The 22,751-nt window shown below is 35.7% G+C and overlaps 1 protein-coding gene across 7 annotated transcripts in view; it reads right to left on the bottom strand.

Moving 5' to 3' along the window:
* COL12A1 (collagen type XII alpha 1 chain) overlaps positions 1 to 22,751 on the bottom strand; it is a 99,901-nt gene that overhangs the window by 33,630 nt on the left and 43,520 nt on the right. For 6 of the 7 annotated variants that reach the window (XM_030235504.2, XM_050972288.1, XM_018919172.3 and 3 more), the window contains 26 exons: positions 22,462 to 22,626; positions 22,126 to 22,272; positions 21,370 to 21,509; positions 20,105 to 20,234; positions 18,933 to 19,078; positions 18,537 to 18,666; positions 17,600 to 17,739; positions 16,721 to 16,850; positions 15,199 to 15,338; positions 14,825 to 14,957; positions 14,697 to 14,723; positions 14,246 to 14,388; positions 11,964 to 12,093; positions 10,979 to 11,118; positions 9,780 to 9,909; positions 9,001 to 9,143; positions 7,968 to 8,097; positions 6,929 to 7,071; positions 5,416 to 5,545; positions 5,082 to 5,201; positions 4,329 to 4,475; positions 3,485 to 3,601; positions 2,933 to 3,079; positions 2,774 to 2,848; positions 2,085 to 2,224; positions 127 to 250 (listed from right to left, as the gene is read on the bottom strand). In XM_030235504.2, coding sequence (XP_030091364.1) covers positions 127 to 250; positions 2,085 to 2,224; positions 2,774 to 2,848; positions 2,933 to 3,079; positions 3,485 to 3,601; positions 4,329 to 4,475; positions 5,082 to 5,201; positions 5,416 to 5,545; positions 6,929 to 7,071; positions 7,968 to 8,097; positions 9,001 to 9,143; positions 9,780 to 9,909; positions 10,979 to 11,118; positions 11,964 to 12,093; positions 14,246 to 14,388; positions 14,697 to 14,723; positions 14,825 to 14,957; positions 15,199 to 15,338; positions 16,721 to 16,850; positions 17,600 to 17,739; positions 18,537 to 18,666; positions 18,933 to 19,078; positions 20,105 to 20,234; positions 21,370 to 21,509; positions 22,126 to 22,272; positions 22,462 to 22,626 — 3,387 coding nt within the window. The remainder of the gene's footprint in view (positions 1 to 126; positions 251 to 2,084; positions 2,225 to 2,773; positions 2,849 to 2,932; positions 3,080 to 3,484; positions 3,602 to 4,328; positions 4,476 to 5,081; positions 5,202 to 5,415; positions 5,546 to 6,928; positions 7,072 to 7,967; positions 8,098 to 9,000; positions 9,144 to 9,779; positions 9,910 to 10,978; positions 11,119 to 11,963; positions 12,094 to 14,245; positions 14,389 to 14,696; positions 14,724 to 14,824; positions 14,958 to 15,198; positions 15,339 to 16,720; positions 16,851 to 17,599; positions 17,740 to 18,536; positions 18,667 to 18,932; positions 19,079 to 20,104; positions 20,235 to 21,369; positions 21,510 to 22,125; positions 22,273 to 22,461; positions 22,627 to 22,751) is intronic. The other variant, XM_018919176.3, reaches the window with a different exon arrangement.

Genomic DNA, 22,751 nt, shown 5'->3' with positions numbered 1-22,751 from the left:
GGGCAGCAGCCACAGAGCTAAAACACAACAGAAAAACCTACTTCTCCAGCCATGCAATATTAGGATAACTACACATTTTCTGAAAATATTTTATCTTAAATAAATATAATTACAGCCCAGAATTACCTGTCCTTGTGTTTCCTCCTCTGTACTGAATGTTTTGAAGAGCTCCCAGGGCCTGGGCTTTGTCATCAAATGTATTCAGTTTAAATTCAGATTTTGCCTCATCACTGTACTGCACAAACGAAACCTGAAATGGAATATAACAACACAGTGTTCAGTCTCATACCTCCAAATTCAGGCCAACTCTCTCCATTGAAATATGTAAATTTGTATATTAATAAGTCTTAAGTAATCAAAAATTCTTTTCCAAATATGTCTGACTATGCACACACATACATATTTCTATATATAGATATCACAGCAATGTGTACACAACTATTTTTTCTTTTTTTCCTTCTTTCCTTTTTCCTTTCTTTCTCTTCTGTGTACAAAATGTAATATGGCCTTAAATGCATATGCTCAAATTCTTGCTATTACTATGGTGAGGCATATATGCTTATTCTCTACTTCTGAGCAGATGTACAGTATCTAAACTTCTTCCAGCTTGTTTTTTATGGATTAAAAAAGAATTTATCAATAGAATGTCAATAAAGTTGAATACACACATAAGTGTATACTCTCCTGCCTTAAATACTTAAATACAATCACTGAAAATTTATTCCTAAATAATCTTTTTTTTCTCCTTTTAATATTCTGTAAAATTGCAATATTATAGCATACTATTTTAATGCTAAATATAATATTTCTGTATGTATATATTCACATTGTTTTAGTAAAGTTACCCTTTTAAATTATTAATTTTCAATTAAAAACCTGAGATTGCTACATCTCAAGGGCTTTGTGAGTTCATTATTTTACTAAACATTGGTGTTAGTATGTATCTGTCACCTGTATTGTCTTCTCTGCTTCCATATATATTAGAAAGAAAAATATATGAAACAAAAAACAAATGAACAGGAAAACTATCCAGTATAGATTAGAGCTAAGAAGGATAAAGATTGTCTGACACAGTGACTTTAAGGAGTATCTTTTCCTTTAAAAGTCTAGAGATTCAAAGACAGGGAATCAAATGACTAAAAATATGCCTAGAAGATGAAAAGCAGAACTTTAACAATGTAAATATCCTGTCAGCCTTCTAACCAAAGAAAATGCATTGCACCTGCAGCTCTCTGCAACCAGAAATACCATGTAATAAACTCTCTCAGACCTCATTTCATCTAGTGAAAGAGAAGTGGTTGTGGGAACCTAGACATTGATTTCATCCAGCTTCCTACAAGTAGAAGAAAAGTGATAATGGTGCAATGATTATGATAAGAAGCCTTACAGGAAGTTACTTTGACATAACTGTGAGCAGTCCAGAACTCCTGAAAGTCCATCCCTCATTAGCTGTTTCTGTTTACTCTCTCAAAATGCACTAATTCATTAAGAGGACCTTTTCATACTTTACTGTGCCCACTGTGGAGTGGACCCACCTTAGCACAGCATGAAAAGGCTTCTGCAAGTGCCTTTTTCAAAGGCATTTTGCTATTTAGTGCAGTGGGATTCTAGGGAGCTCAGCAATGGCAAGCCAGCTGGACCCTGCAGGCACAGGACTCATCTTTTACACTGAGAATTTAAAATGTAGCCCTCAATCAGAAGTCAGAAACTCGCTAAAACTGATTTCTGATATGACAGAGACAAAACCTACAATATAAAAACTAAGCAGTGTGCCCATTGTTGATGCCATATACAAAGAAATAAAAATATAAAATTGACCATACATCTTCCCAGTTTATCTACCTTGAGGATTCCCACAAACTGTAACTCTTGTACTTTAGAAGATTAACATCTCAAAATAGACTGGATTTCCCTTGTATTTACAAAATGCCAAATACATTTAATAAATAATAGGCATGCATACCCATATACATGTCTTTTAAAGCAATCTAATATGAAAAATGACAGCATTCTGAAAGAAAGTAACAATTCAGTTAATCTTCAATTTCCCTCCAAAGTGTACCCAATGGGAGCAGCAAACCCACCTGGATGCCAGCAGGATTGATTAAATCAAAGGCTCCTACTGTACTAAACACAAATTTCACTACTTTGTTGAAATTATCATCACCAATACTCCAGGAAGCATCAGTCAAGAATACTATGTCTGCTTTGGCACCTCTGCATACTGAAAGTTCAAGAAAAGGAACACTTAAAATACATCAACCATATCACCATGAAATAAATATTGCTTCAAAATTTGAAAATTCAAGAATGACAAATATTCAGCAAATGTCTACTACCACACATTCAACCTGGCCCATGACTTATGCTCTACACAAAAACATTTATTAAAATATATCAAAGAAAATGCCAAGAAATGTGAGAGTCCAAGAATAAAATGTAAATGTTGTAAATTACTTATTTTTCCTGATCAGCTACCATAAAACATGAATTGTCTGCTGAGAGCGGATAATCTCATAGACTTTCTGCAGAGCTGCAGAATATCAATAATTTTTTCCCCAAAGGTTTGCATCTTGCTGTTCTAAACCAGGAAATGCTGAAGTCTAGCAAAGCTCTGGAACAAAGGGATGGCATTAGGAAAGGTCTCAATCTTCATTTCCCTAAAAGGCTGAGCTAGTTTTAAATCCACTTAAAGTTATAAAAAATGGAGGTAAACTATGAAAAAGTACAGCAATTACACAAAAATATTGAATAATTCTAGAAATAAACATACCATCCCGAGCTGGAGGGATTGTGGGAGGTGGAGGAGGTGTAGGTGGTGGAGTTGGTGCCTCTGTAGGTTTGAGGACTGAAAAAAAAAATTATTTTATTCTACAGCTGAAACAAGACGAATTCTATAGTTAAAACTTAAAGTTCACAGTATGTTACCCACCTGTATGCTCCCTCATAGAGACTGGAGGTCCCTCAAGGTTAGGGGTCTGAACAAAGACTGTAGCATTGTACTCTGTGTCTGGTGAGAGGCCAGTAAAACAATGGCTTGTTTCTGACCCACGAATTGTGATTTCCTGTCCTCTGGAACCTGCCAAAAAAAAAGCCCAACAGAAAGAAAGTTAGAACCTATTACTTCCCTTCTAACGTATATATGCATAAGTGTAGAAATGAAGAAACTTCTTAAGAGGAGATTTGGACAGCACTCTTATTCTTGTCCCATAACAACCTTTCTAGACCAAAATTGTGAGGTGATTATGAACCCTGGAGCACACTGGAAAGTACAATTGCAGCCCACATGTGAAACAAGGCCACTGGTAGATGTAGTCCACTTGACAATAAGCAGTACTCCCTCTTTGCAGCTTTTTTACCACTCAAGAAAAACAGGTTATGTTCAGAGCTTTATAAATCAACCACATGTATCATTATGGCTGGTGCTGTCACTGACATAAGGCAATTATGTTTCTAGAAAATGCAAAAAACAGAACACACTTACCATCAGTTGGGTTTAGCTTCAGTCTGTAGGATGTTGCTGACCGATGAGGTGACCACCGGATACAGAGCGTATCCCAACCCACTTTGTAACTTTTTAGGTCAGTGACATTCAAATATACTGTAAAAAGAGAGAGAATTTTTTTCTCTGGAAAATAGTATATAAGGGGTGAAATGAATATTATATTAGCAGAGCTGGATTGGAACTTGATTTTTAAAAACACTTGCAGAAAGAAAGAGTAGTTCTAGTCAAATATCTTTATTTTACACCCTACAGATCCCCATCTAGCTATTTGCAAAGGCCCAAGATCCCATAATGAGTAACTGCCTATTTTATGATTTTCACATGAAGTTGATTTCTTTACAAAATAAGAAGCTTCCAAAAATAAATCTGACTCATATATATAGCAGCATGAAAAGATTTACTTAATTCATCATAATTTAAGAAATTTTTAGAAGTTTCTTAGCTGAGGCCATCATCAAAATCACTGGAAGTTCCTATGAGGTAAAAGCAAAGTATCAAAAAGCCTAGACCTGCTTAGTAACATGGTTAGATTCTGTAGTACCCTGGAGACAGGTAAAGATTGACTCCAAGTATAGCTTAACAAAATTTTAGGAAATAGACTAGAAAATTTTATTTCATCAAGTCATTACTTTAAAATATATTTTCATTACTCTTTCCAAGATCAATGTTTTTAAGATCTACCTCATGGGCAGATGACAAGTTTTCTCCATGAAAGGATGCTCAGGCTTCCTAGCAAACAGCCATCAAAATCTTCTCTTAATCAACATTATCTCATACCAACATATGTATCTAGCATGACTACAACAAAATTGTTCTGACTTACATGTAGTGCCTTGATCTGTCAAAGGTATGCTCATTCCAGAATCATATTGGGCATAAACATTCACATCATAAGTAGTACTGGGAGACAGATTATGCAAAATGTAGGAAGTCACTTCTCCCACAAAAAACTCCCTGGGCTCATTTGACCCTTGAATCAAGAAAGCATTAAGAACAGAGAAAGAAAGAATCATGATTACATGAGCTACAAAACTATTCTGTCTCTCACACGTCAGTAAATGTGAACCTCATTTTTTCTAAAACAAAGCCTATCAATTTCTTAAATTTTAGCATATTACAATGTTGCAAACAGAACATACACATAGATTTACCAACTATTGTGTTTGTGATCAGCTTCTAGAAAGATATGTATATTGTTTGAAGGCCACATAAAACAAAAGTTCTGCTGGACATTAATACCCAAATACCTGTCTAATATCCTCTCATACACACCAGTTCATAGCCTTAGAAGGACAAGAGGTATTAAAGAGGCTAAAAACAAATCAAGTCACTGCATAAAGTTTAATGCAGTGACTATACAATTCAATCCCTGTAATTGAATGTCTGAAACTGCGATTGATAGTTTGTGTTTATTATAGAATACTAATCATAAGACTAAAGTTTTCATGAAAATTGGTAAACAGAGGAAATAAATAGATCCTTTAACACAAAATGATACATATGATTTCTACTCTGGTCTGCTATTAACTACTCAATGTTCTGAGAGTGGTAACTCAGAATGAACAAGTTTTCTTACCCACAGGCTTGTATACAATTTTATACCCAAGAACAGGGGATGGTGAAGGATCCCAGGAAACTCTGAAGCGTGTATACCATTCATCAGTTATATACATATTTTGAGGAGGAAGCAGGCCAACTAAAAAGAAAGAAAAAACCCCATTCTAATTAGGCCAGTAATTGTTTTTCTATTTTTAGAAATGCAGATTGTTACTTTGCAGGTAACAATCACATCAAGGACATAATTAACTTAATGAAACCTTTACAAGGTTGAAGTGTTCAAGGAATATGTCTTAAATTTTAAAAAGAATAATCAAACTATAATTTGAAAACTATATGAAAACTATAATTACCAGTTCTTCCATTTCCAGTCAGTTGTCCACCATCTCCATCTTCGTACACAGCAACAACAGTAATTTTATATGGCGTATCTGATTGTAGTGGTTGTAGTATCACATTATTCCTTATGCCAGGAACTGTTGTCTAGAATACAAAAGAAACAGAGGTAAACACATTCACATTCTTGCAATTGATCAGTAGTGACAGTAGCTAGAAACAAAAATTTGTTCTGACATTTGGCACACTATGTTTTCTGTCCATCATAGAAAAAGTCATTCAGGATACCTTAAGGGTTATAGCCTATAAACAATTATCAGTATTATTGAATTACAAAATACTGTGGCTATTACAAAAACGTGAATCAATTGATTCTTCAGTCCCAACACTCACATCAGACTGAGATGCTGCAGTTCTCCACCAAGATTTCAGTACTCTTCCCTCATAGAAATATAGAAGACATAATGATGTGGGGTTTTTTCTTGGCAGAAACAAATTATTCTGAGAAGGCAGCTCTAAATATATTGACATATAAAAATGTCCCTATTTGTGCATCACTCAATCTTAACTTCCTTATGCAGCCATGCACTTTTGCTCCCTTCTAATGAAAATGTATGTATAAACCCAAAAGTGATCCTGCTCCATAAGGAAGATATAAAGCACTGAAACTAAGGGAAGTAACTTGAGATATCTCTCTCAAAGTGCATGCCAGTCAGTACTTGCTATGTATACTTGATTAAAATTTTCAGTTGTTTGAGACTTGCTGGATTTATGGATTGTCCAATCTTTTCTGCAATGAAGATATGTGTGTTGACAATATGTGTGTCCAGATTAATGAGTCCAGTAGGGAATTTTCAAACAGTGAATTTTCAGCATGTGCTGTACAGTAATATAAAAGCAATAAAAATGTCATTTTGGCTGGTGGCAGTTGGCAGGAATTCTGCCATTGTCCTCTATAGGATCTGAGCTTAGCTTTGTTATAAATATGCTGTGAATTTTATAAACTTCAGAATAACTTGTGCTATCATTAAGGTGCAGGAAATGAAACACACAATTCATACTGAAACTTAGAACTGCAAGTTAGATGCTGAATCAAAGTAACCATTGCTGTCTTATTAGACTCTGTCAATTCTCTTCAATTTATGAAATGCAGACTTATGTTTATTCTGTATCCTAGAACACTGACTTTGAAATGAATACAGTATGAAGTAATAGATGGCTATTCAATCCATTACACTTCAGTGAAATGCCAGGAAGCAGATTCTGTTCAGAATCTTCTGACTAATATGTGACTCACATATTTAACATTATTTCACACACATATTTGTTCAAGAAGGCATGTATTTTCTGCAGCTTCATGGGAAAAAAAACCCTGTTTTATATAAACCATGGCTTCCTAACGTTGACAGCAATGACCAGAAAACCCACAGAGCCTGCACACTGTACTACATGAACATGTCTTGTTTTCTCTGTAGCTTAAAGAATTGACTGAAAACATCTCAGTGCTTACTAAGGAATTACAGAACTTACATATTCATCAATAGGGTCTCCCACAGTGGGTGAATAAATGATTCTGTACTGCTGAACTGGCCCATCAGCATGGTCCCATTGTACAGAAAGGCTATTTGTTGTCTCATCAAATACTCTCACATTCCTTGGACCACTGCGAGGCACTGAAGAATGAAAATACAGGTTTTACATGCCATGATATCTCTAGATCAGTGTCACCTTCATCAATTCAAATTTTGCCCTGAAGCCAAAGTCAAGGACCCTTCCTGAAACTCTGAATACATAAATACACAAGTCAATGATCATGCAGCAGTGCCTGAAGATCTTAAATAGAAAGAGAGCCAAACTGGAGCAGTACAGAAGGGAGAGAACATCCAGATGTGCAAAGTGAGCATCTACACACATTCTCCTTCTCAAACTCCTGCAGACAAGTATAACTATAGCCTGTCACATCTTCAAGTTTTAGATGAATATAGGGATTTTACAGGGAAAACATAGAAGAAGCAAAATTATTGTTGTGAACAGGTTCTGTTCATGTTACTTCTAGTGTGAATTTTAAAGAATCTAAGCATAACCCAATGAAGATCCTATGAGATAAGTTGTAACAAGGAGATTTTGGTGTTTAGGTCTCTGCAGCAAAAAACAAACAGCTGGGGAGGCCAACACCTACAATTACTATGTCAGACACCAAACATGAAGCCCATTTTACTATTGACAACTAATTCTACCCATCTTAATAGGTTATTTTTTTTTTACAAAATATAAATTGTTATTCACTTGTAATTTGATTTTGAAAAGAACCTTTTAACTCTTACATATTCAAATTAAGCTTATTTCCCAATTGCAAATTACATTGCTAATTATTCAAGTACCACAATTGACAGACAGCATAGCAAAACTTCCCTGTCACAGAGGCCTATAATTGCTGCAGGCATAATTCAGATGCATTAATTCAGAGTTGCACTAAATAGCTTACATAACTTGTAATTGTAATTCATTTTATGCATTCTTCACACACCAGTTTTGATGTATATTTCACAACACAAGTAATGTCTCTTACATGTTCTTCCCTGTGCTTGGCTTGGATTTCCCTCTCCATCTGCATACAGAGCTATAACATTTATTGAGTAAGCAGTGTCAGGAGTCAAGCGCTCCAGAATCACATCACGAGTGTTGCCTGGCACCACAATCTAAAACAGAAACCACAAGCACCTATATAAACAAAGTTTCAGCTTATACCATCTTTTTCTAGAAAACAATTTGAATGAAATAGGGAAAAATTAGAAACATGACCATGCTGCACACTGTCCAAGAAAAATAACATAACTTTAAAATAAACATGTAATATTGATAAAAATTCAATAGCGGTGTAAAAAGAACAAATAGTATAAGGAGCTCTCATTCTGCAAGCACAGTTGTTACTTTTTACATTTTAAATTAAAATTGCCCAGAAAAAAATAGAAGCATTCATAAACAGAAACTTAAAAAGTAATTTCTGTCACAGTTTCCTATGTATAAAGGACATAAAAAGTCCTTACAATTCCTTACATAAAAACACATACATCTACATGTACAATATGGTTGTTCATCTTACATTAGTACATTCATAGTCAAAAATTTAAAACTGTGCTTATTTCTATAGAGATCCAAGAATTCTTACTTCACACCTGGAGGGTACTGTTTAACCCATATCCAGATTTCACTGCTCACCAACCCCCACAAAAGAATAATGATTTAGAGTAGGCAGATGGCATCTGGTTTCATAAACATACAATTCCTAATAAATATTTGTTGTCTCTGACTCTCTTGAAAAAAAAATTATTTAATTTATATTTACCTGCAATATGATAAAGAATATTCAATCATCAATACAGAGTTTTAAATGGGAGAGTCTTATTTCTTGTTTCTTTCATTTTACCAAATTAAGCCTTTATTAACAGTGAACTAGACTCCTATAAACACTGTGCTTTCCACAGAGACTCTCCTGGGCAGACAGTTGGCCTGAGTTTACTATTATTTTTTACACTCATTGAAGGAAGCAATATTCTCTACACACATTTGACTAATAGTAGTATAAAAGTTAAATTACTTACAGATTCTGATGGCCTTGGGCCAGACAGTGGAGCATAATTAATTCTATATTGCTGTACTGGACCTGGAGCAGGTTCCCAACGGACATTCATGCTGTTTGGTGTGGGATTGTAAACGTGAATGTTTCTTGGTGTTCCTCTCTCCACTAGATCAAGGATAATTTAAATTAAGTTTTACAAAGTTGCTTTTGTAAATTCTGTTTCTAAATGAATTTACAACAGTACTCAAAAGAAGCTGAAAAGCACCTCAGCCCAAGATAAACACATTACTTTTGTTAGCCTAAAATTTACAAAGGTAAGACTCTCCATGTTCAGTCTTTCCAAACTTCCGTACCAGGCAGCAAAGTACATGTTTGTATTGCAAATTGAAAATATGATCGTAACACTCTGTTTTCCTATTGTTGATCAGATATGTATGAAAAATAACCACAAACTACACATTTTGGGCCAAGCTGACATTAGTAGACTAAACTTCCTAGAAAATTTTAAGAACACACATGGACATAAGCATGGATTACCATAAATATTCACTCTTTGTTCACAAGCATTTTTACTAGCACTACAATTAAAATGTTACTGCTCTGTGAAGTAAATACTAAGTGTGCTGCACAACTTTTGGAGCTAAGCTTGCCTGACTGAAAGCCTCCACACAAATAAGCAAAGGAAACAGAATAAATTACAAAGCTGCAAAAATAACTTTTAATGTAAAACAAATTTCTAATGATCTGAAGCCATTCATAAAGAAATCCTAACATTTTCTTGAAAAGGGCTATTTTACTTACAGGTGCGTCCAGTGTCAGAGGTACGTCCACCATCCCCCTCTGGGAAAACTGGAACCACAGTTACAGTGTAAGGTGTGTTGGGTTCAAGAGTCCTCAGGATGACATAGTTTGTATTTCCTGGTACTGTGGTCTATAAATTTAAAAAGAAAGGGTCAAGAAACTTACAAAAACATGCCAAAAAAATAGTTTAAGCTTTCACTTTACTCCCCTACTATATCTAATTTCCAGACTGGATGTGATAAAAACTTTACAAAAGGTGAAGCTTAAAATAACATGGTTTGTGGTATCTTCTAGAACAGCTTTTCAAGAGGATTCTCTCTCAGACTTAATACAAATGAGTTCTGTGCACTCCTATGTAGCTCCTTTACAGCTCTCTCCCCTTTTGGGTCCAGATCCTGCTCTGCTAATGAAAGTAGCAGAATCTGCAGTGATCTAATGACTATTATTTAGCAGCTCAGAGGCATTAAAATATCACTTTCTAAGTTTAAAAAAAAAAACTCATTACATAGCACTACAACATACTGATGACAAGAAATATAATGAGCAGCTCATGTTAGGAAATAAAACTCCACAGCACTTAAGAATATTTGTCATCAGTAGCACCTTAGTTGCTATTGAAACAATGGCATTCATGTATGACTCATTTCATGTGCACATTGAATTGAACTCATGTAGAAAAAGAAACACAACTGGGAAACAATATTTCCCAGTCTGAAGCAAAGGTTTCCTATTTTCAGGATTCTTTTAGCTCTTTAGTAATTAAATAATTTTGGGATATTAGATTATGGATTTTTCTGCTTCCACCAATACCATTGAAGCCTACAGTTGCATGACATTTTAGCAGTAAAGATGGGTAGAAGTGAAGTCTGCCAACTTTATAAGCTTTTGTACACCCTGAGGTCAGCTTTGCATTCACACACAGTGCCCTAGGGATAAAGAAATAAAAAACTGTGTGTGGTATTAAATCCCATGCTAAGAACTAATCACTGATGGCCTAGTATATGAAATCAAACATCTGTAATACACATGAGAGGAACTTTCATGGAGTTGCTGTGCATTTTTTCCAGGGGGGCAATGAACAGAAAAAAAGCCACTGCATAGGCAAACAAGACCTACTTCCCCTAGCAGCATTTCTCTCACCACCACCATGAGCTGTAATTTATCTGAGATGGTTTGTGAGATCCACATGAAAAATTTACCATTTCCTCTGCACCTCCAGCTGTAGGTCCATAAAACACTTTGTACTGGCGAGGACTTCCTTCTGCATGATCCCATCGAACATTCAGAGTACTGGTGGTTGGGTCATAAACCAGCAAGTTCTTCACAGTGGTGAGAGGTTCTGAAACAGACCAATAAAATGTCAGAAATGTGGAACCCTATTCTCTTCTTTTTGCTGTCAGATCACACCTCTGTAATGTATCCTCAAAAAAAATTTAAAAATAGGTTTAGTAGCTCATATTAAATCTTTTTTATCTCATCACTCAGAACCCATCAGCTGTATCCTACACCACAAACAATGCTAGTTAGAAAAATTTATTTCTGGACACTATTTTGAAATTATGCAATGAGTTAATTAAGATTTTTTCTTCATTCCTCACCAAACCCATTGCTGTGTCTGTCTTTCCATTGAAAGCTCATAATTGCAACTGAATTAATCATTTTATAGTTATATAATTATTTAAGTAAATACATTTAAATGGGTTTTAGAACTGGATTGTCTCTGATAGCAAATCACTCAATGATTTCTATAGCAATATCAAAAGAATGCAATATTATAAAATGGTGGAGTCCTAAAGTGCAAACTGTGAAGGTCAGCCTCTCAATTGAAGGTGCTTAAAAGCACACATATATGTGAGTAACATGCCCTCAGATGCTTTAAGGTGTTTACTAAGTTCTGGCATGAAACAATCAAACACATTAAAATGAGGAAGAAATTCCATAGTAAGATTAGGGCTTCTCTCAGCTGTAAAAACTGGGCATCCAGTCATAGGCAGTGGTGCAGGGCTTCTCTACAGCCAGTAGACTGACAGGTGTTCTTACTTCAGAACTTGAAAGCCACCAAAGGAAAAATGACAAATACAGATGGGATGAATTTCACCACAAGAAAGTTCTCTCAGCTCTTCTGAGAAGCAATACATTGATATTGTCCTGTACCTAATAAGAAGACCTGGAGATGTTACTCACTGGTTCTGCCTCGTCCTGTCATTCTTCCCCCCTCACCGTCTGGGTACATCGATGACACAGTAATTGCATATGGTGTGTCAGGCTGCAGCTTCTGTATCACCACACTGTTCTGTCGTCCCCCAACAGTAGTCTGTGGCAAAACAAAATGAAAATATTAAAATCCCTTTTATACTCTTTTGTGCTTATTGCTACAGTAAAGAAAGCAAGCATTTGATGCAGAGTGGAAAACACTGTGATATATCAAACGCTACAATCTTCTTGTGACTGATACTGACAGTAGACATTCAACAGTAGTAATATTTAGTACATATTGGTTTTAGCAAGTTTAGACATAAAGCCACTATTCTTTAAAATCCCCAAACTTGAATACAGCCACAATTGTACAGAAAAGCCCAGTTCTGTATCAGCACAAATTATATTGTTACTCCTATCATTCTTTGTACTTTTAAGACTATCTGCACATTTTCAAAGCCTATTCAGCTAAGGTGTTCAGCATAACATTTCAAATGATTTGCTAATGAACTGACAACGAGTAAGCATTTCCGCATCTTCACATTTCATAGCAGTAGATTATTTTAATTTACAAGCAGACTATTTTAACTTACAATCAAAGGGGTTTTTTGTACTCAAGTGTACAAAGCTCCTTTCAAAGGACAAATGCTTTTATCATCCCATCATGGCTGCCTCTACATTTTAGTATCTGATTGCCTTTCAAAACCTGACCCTAAATAATCATGATGGTCTCTGCAGTTCTGTGTGGAGTTTTTGCAGAGCTTCTTTTCTGTCTTCAAATCACCTGTGATTCCTCTTGGTACTGAGGCCATTAAAAGTCAGACAGGACAATAAAAACCCCCAAGAAATTATATTTTAAATATAATTATTTATTTTATATTATTTAATTTATAATTATTTAAATTATATTTTGGTGGGGACTATTCTACTTCCTACCCAGTACCTACATTTTATAAAATATCAGAGTGGCAAAAGAAGACAAGGAATTGTGATCATATGACTGCAAGTCATTTGCAAACAGACATTAAATGCCATGAGCAGAATAGGAGAGTTCTCTGTGCTCTCCTCAAATAGAGGTGTTTTGTCCAACTGCCACTGCTTGATTCTATCCAGATGTAACCAATTAAGTCTATTAACCATATTCTCCATATTCTTTGCACAGATTTCAAGAGAATTATCATAATTCTCTTTTTACTCCACGACCACAAATAATGACAGATGTTAATTAAATGTATTGCTGTTCCTTAGTCCTCTAGTGATTTCTCAAAAAAATTGTGTTTGACTGCTCAATATACATTTCAATTACCTCAACCCAAATGCATGTTGCTCCGAAGAGAGTTAAAATGGGTGTGTAAATATCCAACTGGTTCTAAAGTAAATATTCCTAGATATACTTCTGAACATGAATGATCTCCAATTACAGAGGCAAGCTGAATGAATGTGGTTCTCATCTGAGACTGTTCCTCTGACTCATTTGACAGTAACCACAACAGCCTCCCACTAAAGAATAGGGCATTTTTAAGTAGCACACTCTTCTGATAAACAGCCTGACTGAATTACCATTCCCAGGCTGTATTGCATAGACTGCCAGTGGCCAAATCCATTCATGCTGACAGCACAGGGAAAGCTGGCTGAAAGCTAAAAGTAGTCTCTCCATAGCACTACAGCTTCTCATCATATGAAAGAGTCTACAATACCTTAAATACTTCATTAGCACATGTTTTGCATGTATGTTTCTTTACAACTGCTAGCTCTGCGTATTTATCCTAACCCTAGAGTGGTGAGAGAGAATCTCAACTGTTCACAGCATGTTCCATGGCAAAGTCTTCAGGTAACATGGAAGCTACACTATGAAAACAATGGGAAACTCAGGAAAGTAGTCATGGTACCTCCTATTATTGATTGTCCTGACACCTCTGAGTGACTTATTACCAAGCACACTTTATTTTAGTTTTGTCCATGGATAAACAGTTGGAGTTTATGAACTCAAAGACCTTTTCTAACCTAAATGAGTCTATGATTATGCAATTTTTGAGAAAACAGGATGCATCCAAAATTATTGCTGCCCAATTGAGAGTGTTCTGACTTGGATTTGAAAGGCGAGAAAAAAACAGTGGGAGTATATACTTATTCACTACAAATATAAATCTTCATGTAAAAGATAATTAATATATACAGTGTTGTGTTTTGAAAAGAAATTATTCCAATGGATTACTTTACAGAAGGTTGCATTTAAGGCTGAATAACTTAAGCACTTCAAAATTAGTTACCGACTGTTCAGGGCCATCCCCACTGATAGGCTGGTAAATGATCCTGTATCTCTGCACTCGACCACTGGCAGGATCCCATTTGACAGTCAAACTGTGTGAAGTTGCATTGTACACCTGAAGGTTTCGTGGGCCACTCTTTGGGGCTGAGAAGCATAATAAAGAAAGGAATAAATATGTAGCTCACCAAAGGGCAGAGACACACTTCATTCTTACTTTTGGGGCTGCATGAATGCCTGATCAAGAGCTGAATGTATTGAGTACAGGGGAACATAAACTGTAATGTTTGTAAAATAATAAACATGCGGTAATCTAGTGTTTAGTATTCTTCCAAATACCCAATAATATTTATTAAATGATCTCAGCTTTTTAATGTCAACATTCGTCACAGTTTAGAAAAAGAGAGCTATGAGTTTCCTTCAATAAAATGCTACCTGGAAATTCAGATTCTTACCTTGTGTAGTGATAGGTATCAAGGGTACTAGGAAAAAAGTAGAAAGAATTTTCAGAATTCTTGTATGTGTATGCCTTCTGTTTCAATAACTATGAATAACAACATGCAGAATCCCTTTATTTACTTACATGTTCTTTCACTGCCAATGAGCTCATCACTTTCTGATTCATCAGGATAGATGGCAGTAACTGAGACATCATATAATGTATCTGGATTCAAATTTTCAAAGACCAAACTATTCTCTTCCCCATTTAAGATAGTCTTGTGAAGAAATTAAAAAAAAAAAGGGAAAAGATAAATAAACAAAACCAAAACATACAAATTAAACAGGAAACAGAGTGGGATATAACTGAGTTTTTACTCAGTAACATCACTGAACATGCTGTAAGAATGTGTCCTACACCTTCTCACTGAATTTCCAAGTTATAGGCCATTTCTGAGTTTAAAAATACACCCTCTGAGGTACCGTTCACAAATACATAAGGTGGCTGTCTATTCTTACCTCCTGTTTTTCTCCTCTTCCATAGGGCCCCCATGTTATTCTATATAGAGAGACATCTGGAGCTCCATGATCCCAAGTACCTCTGAAACTATTCGTGGTTATATCTGTGATTCTGAGATTGACTGGTGCTGGCACAGGCTCTATTATGAGAAAAGGAAAAATGTTCCACAAAATGTGACTACAAAATAAATACAGTTAAATAAAGGAATTACTCAGGGAAATAATTTAGAAGATTATGTAGAAGATTCATCTCTCAGCTGCCATCTTCTAATGACTACAATCAAACACTGTAGTATCACCCAGTCCACTTCACTGAGCAAATTATCTCTCATAAGGTCACATCACTAGGTCATTGCCTGATAAAACAGACCTCAGCAGAGGTCACAACTCACATGCCTACTCAAAATAACTGAAGCCCTGGCTGTTACATTTTGGAGTTTTATGGAGTGAATATGAACTCCCATAGACACAGGTCAAGTTCCTGTAGGAGTTTCTTGCAAATCTTAAAATTCTTTATATAAGCCAAGTAAGTCACCACTTATTTAGAAAGAATTCACAGAGGTTAACTGTAGGTTAAGGAGGGAAAATATTATAGCCACTGGGAAGGAATATGTAAACAGGTAGAACCAGAGAATTAAACTTGAAATAATTTATTTGGCAGACCTTTTCTCTTCTTTCCTTACACACACATTCATACAAAACCACAGGTACAGAGCAAAGACTAACACAACAGCAAGCAGGAAATCTCACAAGCATTTTTAAACACATCAGACTACCAAATGAAAAATTCAGAAGAAAAAACAAGAGAGAATATTAATGGGTTTTTTCTTCTTTTTAACACCAGATGGAGGAGCAGTGAAAAGGTAAAATTACTCTTTTCTACTGTAGCTTTTCTGGTTAACTATATTCTTAAATCCTAAGCTTTGATCAGGATGAGAACTTCCTTGATAGTTGCTTTCTCCTTTCAGTCTGGCACATCTCTTATATGGAGATCAGCTCTTACAGCTCGTGCAGCTCCATTTCCTTGCTATTATTTAATGAGGTTACTCAAATGCCATTCTTAGGACTCTCTAAAAGTAAAGGCTGCTTTAGCATCCCACAATGCAAAAACCCTCTTGGATCAGAGGCAGGATCCTGTCTCTCTAATCCTCTAGTTATGTCCCAGCTTCTTACTCACTTGCCTAGATTTCTGCAAAGACTTGCTAAACCTTTCCTCTATTGTCCTTACATTTTCTTATCAATTCTACACCTTCAATTCTCCTTCAGTCTTTAAACAGAAATAGTTTTGCTTCAGTGGCTCTTCACCTCTCTGCAGACTGCAATGTCAGTGTTCACTGCAGTAAGACACAACTCATCTAAGATTTCTGCAGTTTATTATATTGCAAATAATGCTACAAGTGCAAATAAAGTATTTCTCAGATTAAATTAGAACTTCACCTAAACTAAATAACATATTGCAACACACACCATTTAAATCAAACATAAAGCAAAAACAACCACAAGAATGATTAGGAAAACTTACGAGTGACAGCTTCTGCATTTGTTGGTATGGATTCCCCTTCATCATATACAGCAACAACTTTTACATTGTACAGTTTTTGGGAGGAAAGGTCAGAGAGAGTAATGCTGGTTTTGAGTCTGTCAAGTTCCACCTAAGAATAAAAATAAAGGACTAAAGGATTGTAAATTGCTCTATTTCTTACTCTGCATTCAGTCTAATAGCAGAAATTCCTGCACTGAAAAACAAAGTATTCTGCACTACGTTTTACCATTTGCTCTTAAATTTACACCTAAATATTGAGTGTTCTCTACTAATTCCTTTGCAAAACATATTATATCATATACACATAGTCCTTGTGGATCATTCAATAACTTATTCCTTTAGAAACAAGGAAGAACCTTTGGAAAATTCTGGTTCCTTTAAAAAACAAACTTAATTCTCCAAGAGCTGATTTATGCCTAGCAGCACAATTAAGGAAAACTTGTACATAACTAAAAGATATCTCTAACAATGCTCACACATGTTCTGTCAGTAGGCAAAGAGCCTAACATACCTTTATTTCACTATCCTGTCCTCTTATTTGTAAGCTGTTCTTTCACCTTGGCAGAATGATATTTAAGCAGATGGTAGAAATGGCTATTTACCAAAACATATGAAAATTCTCCAGTCAGTTTAAGGATTTTTTTCCTCACTGGAGGAAGAGAAGGAGGAAGAAGGGAGTAGCCAAGAAATTTATCTCGTGCTCATTCACTTTCCAAGAAGTCCATACACTTTCCCAACTGCAATCACTATGAACTGATGTTCTTTACTCTCACTGGTGAGTTATAACACTACCTTTACTGTTATTTTAGTAATCTAGCTTCTCAAAACAAAGCTTTCCTAGTACTTTAAAAATTTTACCTCCTTTACATCAGCATCGTCAGCTATTTTGTATCTTAGGATGTATTTTCGAACTTTTCCTGGGGCAGGATCCCAAACGACATTCATGGTGCTGTGAGTAACATCCTGAATTCTTAAACCTCTGGGTCCAGGCAAAGGTACTGTAAAAAAAATGATAGTAGTCGGTGAATGCTCGTCATAGCAGAGGTACAGGTCTCTCATAGATGGAAGTGAATTCTCCTCATGTCTTTCAGTTAAATTCTTTTCAGTGAACGGAGGCAACCACTTTCTAACAAGTTCATTGTCCTGAGTATTAGATGAGAGAGTTCAGAAGCTTATTTTCCCAGCAATGAGCAAAATAGCTGTAACCCAAGGTAGTTTCACCTTCATAACTTATGAGCACAATACTTCCAGAAGCATCAGGGATTAAGACCATAACGTTTGGAGACAACAGGCAGTTTTCATCTACAGTTAATGGTTTAAAATTTTTGAGGACATAAAAGTAACCATGCTGCATGCATCTAGACCAGAAGCATGCCTCTGCCAATAGGAAGTGTTTAAGGAAAAGTATAAAAAAGGAAGCCATTTTTAGATCTATTTTTTTCTTGATTTAGCATGTTTCTTTAGTATTCTCTATGCTTAAGAGGATGTCTGAATTTGGGAACAAGGTTTCTAAATTAATAAAGGCAAAACTGAAACCTTTTCATAATGCTGTGATCTCAAGATTTCCTTCATTATTCAAGTTAAAAATTATATTGTTGCCCTTTTCAATGAGAAGCTGGATCCTTCTCATTGAAATTGGCTTTGAGGCCTTCAGGAAATGTGTGTTAGAAAATGCATAAAACATGGTTAAGATGGTCTTCTAAATTAAACAGAGTATATAAAAACTGTTGCATGAAATAGAATTAAAATTAGTGTTGCTGAAGCAATAACAAAGCAAAAATCAATATGTCCATACACGTCACTTCCTGAGTGGTGAGTGGGTCACTCTGCATGTCACCAAACAATACGTAAGCTGTTAAAGTGTACTCGGTGTTGGGGATGAGATCTACCAGCTGCACCTCATTCACTGATGGTCCCACACGCATCTGTGCATGAAAAATAACACACCATGTTTAAAAACTGAAGAAAGCAATGGCAGAAAAGCAAACAATGATTTAACTTCAAGGGAATTTTGTTTGTGAGATTCACAGTATATTTACAGTTTCCTGACTGATGTCATTGTATACAATATCCCAGTAAGTTCACTTCACTTCAAGAAGTACATGCCAGTCTTTTGACTATTATGATAGTCTAACATTTTTACTTAATTTATTTTTGGTAGAGTACAGGTTGCAAAGACAAATTCTCTTACCTCTTTCTCTGTGGCTGGGACTGTAGCATTCACAGGTTCATATGTCAACAAATAACCAGTAGCTCCATTGAGAGGTTCCCATCTCACTCGCATGTAAGTTGATCCAATGTCATAAACATTCAAGTTTCTAACTGAAGAGATTGGCACTGTCAAATACAAAATATATATTAATTTATTTCATTCAGCTTCTTAATACTTTGAATCACAGGTCATATCACTGAGAATATTGCACATGGGTATTAGGGCATGTTATGGGTAGTAGAGAGGTGATCTGCAAACAGTGGTATTTAAATCCTTAGTTTAAGAATGAGGTAATGGTAATACTGTTTTGAATGTGGCCACAGACTTTTTACATACATAGCTAAAACTCTTACAAGTCTGCACTGGAACATTTTAATCTTGTAAAAAGCAACATTAACTCACTTGAAAATTCTAATATGAAACAACATGATCTGTACAAAGAGGATTGGGATCTGTACAAAGAGGATTTTTGTCCTTTTTGTTTTCTATATTTCTCAAATTACTCAATAAATGAAAAGTTTCCATGAAACCCTCTGAAAAAGTAACACAGACTTCATAAAAATTATATACATTTTAAGGATTTTTGACAAGCCTAATACAAAATAAAGAAGTGAAATGAACACCAGACATTCAATATTATTAAAGAGGAAGAAGAGTCACCCTCTGCTGCATAAGCATAAATATACCTGAAATCAATATAGACAGCTCATAGGAGAAATACAGCTAAATTATAACTCATAGAAGTGGCATAATTGTGCTGAATTAGCTTTTGCTAATTAGAAATAATTCTGTCTGGTAGTAGCAGAAATTAATTACGTAGCATAAACAATTTGTTTATAATCAGATTTCAGGAATTTATAAACTCTGTCTTGTAATTCATGTCTGTTGTTCTAGTTTTGCACAGCCATGCCTTATGAGCCTAGAAAGAATCTGGGACAAATATTTTCTACCACATTGCAGTTTCACTTTGCTGAAGTCTTCAAGACAACAAGGTCTGGACAACCAGATTAACACAATACAGTTTGGTAATTCAAATTAAATATTTTACTTCTGCTAAGAAGAAAATCCATAGTGCTGAAAGTTCTACTGGACAGCTCCCCAGGTGCCAAACTGGCTGTTAACATGTTATTCAAGACCCATTTCTAACTTACAAGTTGTTTCCCTGCCGATCAGAGGTTCACTGCTTTCATCTTCTACCACAGAAAACACATTAACCACATATTCTGTTTCAGGCTGCAGATCTTTCAGAACTGTTGTTCTTTCCATCCTACTTACATAAAACTGCAAGAAAAGCAATGTTACTCACTGTAAGAAAAATATGTTTGTAATCCTATCTCTAAGAAAAGCAATCATTCCTTGTGAAACTGCAGAAATCAATGACAAGGAGATAATTCTGGTCCTAATTTTGTATACATTTTGTCTGACAATATAGCATTATTTTTGCAAAGCAAGCTGTAGGGAAATCTCAGACGGGCAATTGTTTCAAATTGTGCTGGATCTGCTTTGCATCACTTACAGTGCATTCTGATTGCACACATGGTTTACACTTATATATCACTAAAGAATATACAGAAAGGATCAGGGAATAAAGGACCATTTTGGGAAAAAAATTCAAAATCTGGGATAATCTAGATGGTTACAGCACAAGGAATTGGAAACACCTTGTAGAACAGAAATGCCAGGACGAAGTCAAATTGTAAAGTCAGTGTGCACTGGAACAACAGCTCAAATTTTAATCAAAGGCCAAGTCTTGAACTTTCCGTGAGCCAAATATAAGATTTAAAGCCACAGTCAGAGATGGGATGTTCAGAGCTAGGTACACAGAGGCACCTAACTTTGTTCTTCTAAACATTTCATTTTCCTAGATACTATTCTGTTTTGTTAAAGACAGTAATGAGCAACTCAGATTTCCCAGGACCGAGAGTTGCCAGCCACTGTCTCTCTGTGTAGAGAAGTAGTAACCACAAGATAAGTTTGATCCTGTTCAATAAACAGTTTGGAGTGTTAATCTGAGCACTTATTACAACCTGTATCCCCCACCATTTTGTTCTCTACAAAGAAGGAAATGCATTAAAAGGACAGGGGGCCTACCCACGAGTATGGTCAGAAAATTTTTGGTGCAGACATATTTCAACTAATATATGACAGTGGAGTATGAAAATAAAGGAGTTACTAGAACTAGAAGAAAACTCTTTATAAGAAATATATTTTACTTCTGGATTCATGACATTAAGGCAACCAAAGTAAGATATATGCTCCTATGTTTTGTAATTTTGTGTAACGTTTCCCAAGGCATGATATTCTTGACCGAAGCTGTTTTTACACCCTACTCAGCACAAATTCAGAATGATATTACTGTGATGTGGAAGTCCAAGGTTATACTGGACAGTGTAAAAGATGAACATACAATACTAACCTGTTTAGGGCTACCTCCAGAGGTAGGATAATATTCAACTCTGTATCTATCAACACTCTCAGGAGGTGGGCTCCATCTCAGTCTGAAAGAACGAGGTGTCACTTCTGAAATAACTAAATTTGAAGGAGGTGGCAAATCACCTGCAAGAGCAAAGCAAATTAAAAAGATACTTATTTATCCTATAAGAAGTGGGGGATAGTTGCTTATATTTATTTTTCCTCAGGGATTCTTAAAACAACTGCATGAAGAGATAGTTCATATTAACACACTCAAGATTAAACAAATTCCCTGTAATTCCTATTCTACCTTCTGCATCAGTTTCACTGAAGAACCATCAGCTAACATTACACACATGACACACATGTTTTTTCATGCTCAACTTTGGTTTTGGGGTGTCAGGCACTAATACTTGAAAAGAGCAGGGCTGCTAAAATTTTCCTTATTGGATGAGTATCATCAAAAAACATGCGACAATGAATAAAAAGCTGACGCACTAAGAAAGATAATTCAGAATTCTGGGGAGAAAAAGAAGGCACATCCAGCAATGTCATGCTGCGTTAGTTATAACACAGTCACTGTTGGAAGAAAAGGAAGGACCCCTGCAGGGTAGTCAGGTGGTCTGTACAACTTCCTCACACCAGCAGCTGAAAAAACAGCCCACGGCTAACACAGTGTTCCCAAAAAGTAATAAAAAGGAACTAGCAGACCAAGCACATAAATGGATAAAGAATGAAATAGACTGCAAATGTGATGTACCTGGACCTTTCACACTGTTACACAGATTTGTAGTTACATTATCAACAATGGTAGCCAGGAAGGAGAAATCTGCCACATTGTAAGCATGGATGTCATCTGGATCTGTTGCAATCTGCTTCAATTCATTTTCATCTGCATTTTTAATACCTTACAAGAAAAGAAGAAAGCAAAACCTGTTAGAAATTAAGGCCATGTAGCACAATAACATGCAATTAAGTCCCTAAACACATTCTTCAAATAACCTTTTATGTACTTATGTATGTGGGCACTTCTCTGTGGGTTTAGCAGATGAGCAGGAGGGGGTTGCTGCAGGCCATGCCTTCATAGAGTACTTACCAATTGCATACAGCTCCACTCCCTCATCTCTGAGTTTTCTTGAAGGGGCAACTACATCATCTTGTGATTTGCCATCAGTGATAAGAACACCAATTTTGCGAGCTCTGGGCCTCAAGCCAGCAACTGGTTTGAAGTTGTTTTTTAAGATGAAATCCAAGGCCATTCCTAGCATGACACAATGAAAATAACCATCACTGTAAACTATTTTCATATAGTAGTTACAGTAAAATAAATTAGTGCATCCTAGTGACTTCACTCAGACAGCATAGTTCCACAGTTTAATTCCTTAT

This window comes from Serinus canaria, chromosome 3 (genome assembly GCF_022539315.1).
Source record: "Serinus canaria isolate serCan28SL12 chromosome 3, serCan2020, whole genome shotgun sequence".
Lineage (NCBI taxonomy): Eukaryota > Metazoa > Chordata > Aves > Passeriformes > Fringillidae > Serinus > Serinus canaria.
Note: the sequence above shows the minus strand (reverse complement) of the source record. Positions and strands in the feature narration are given on the sequence as shown.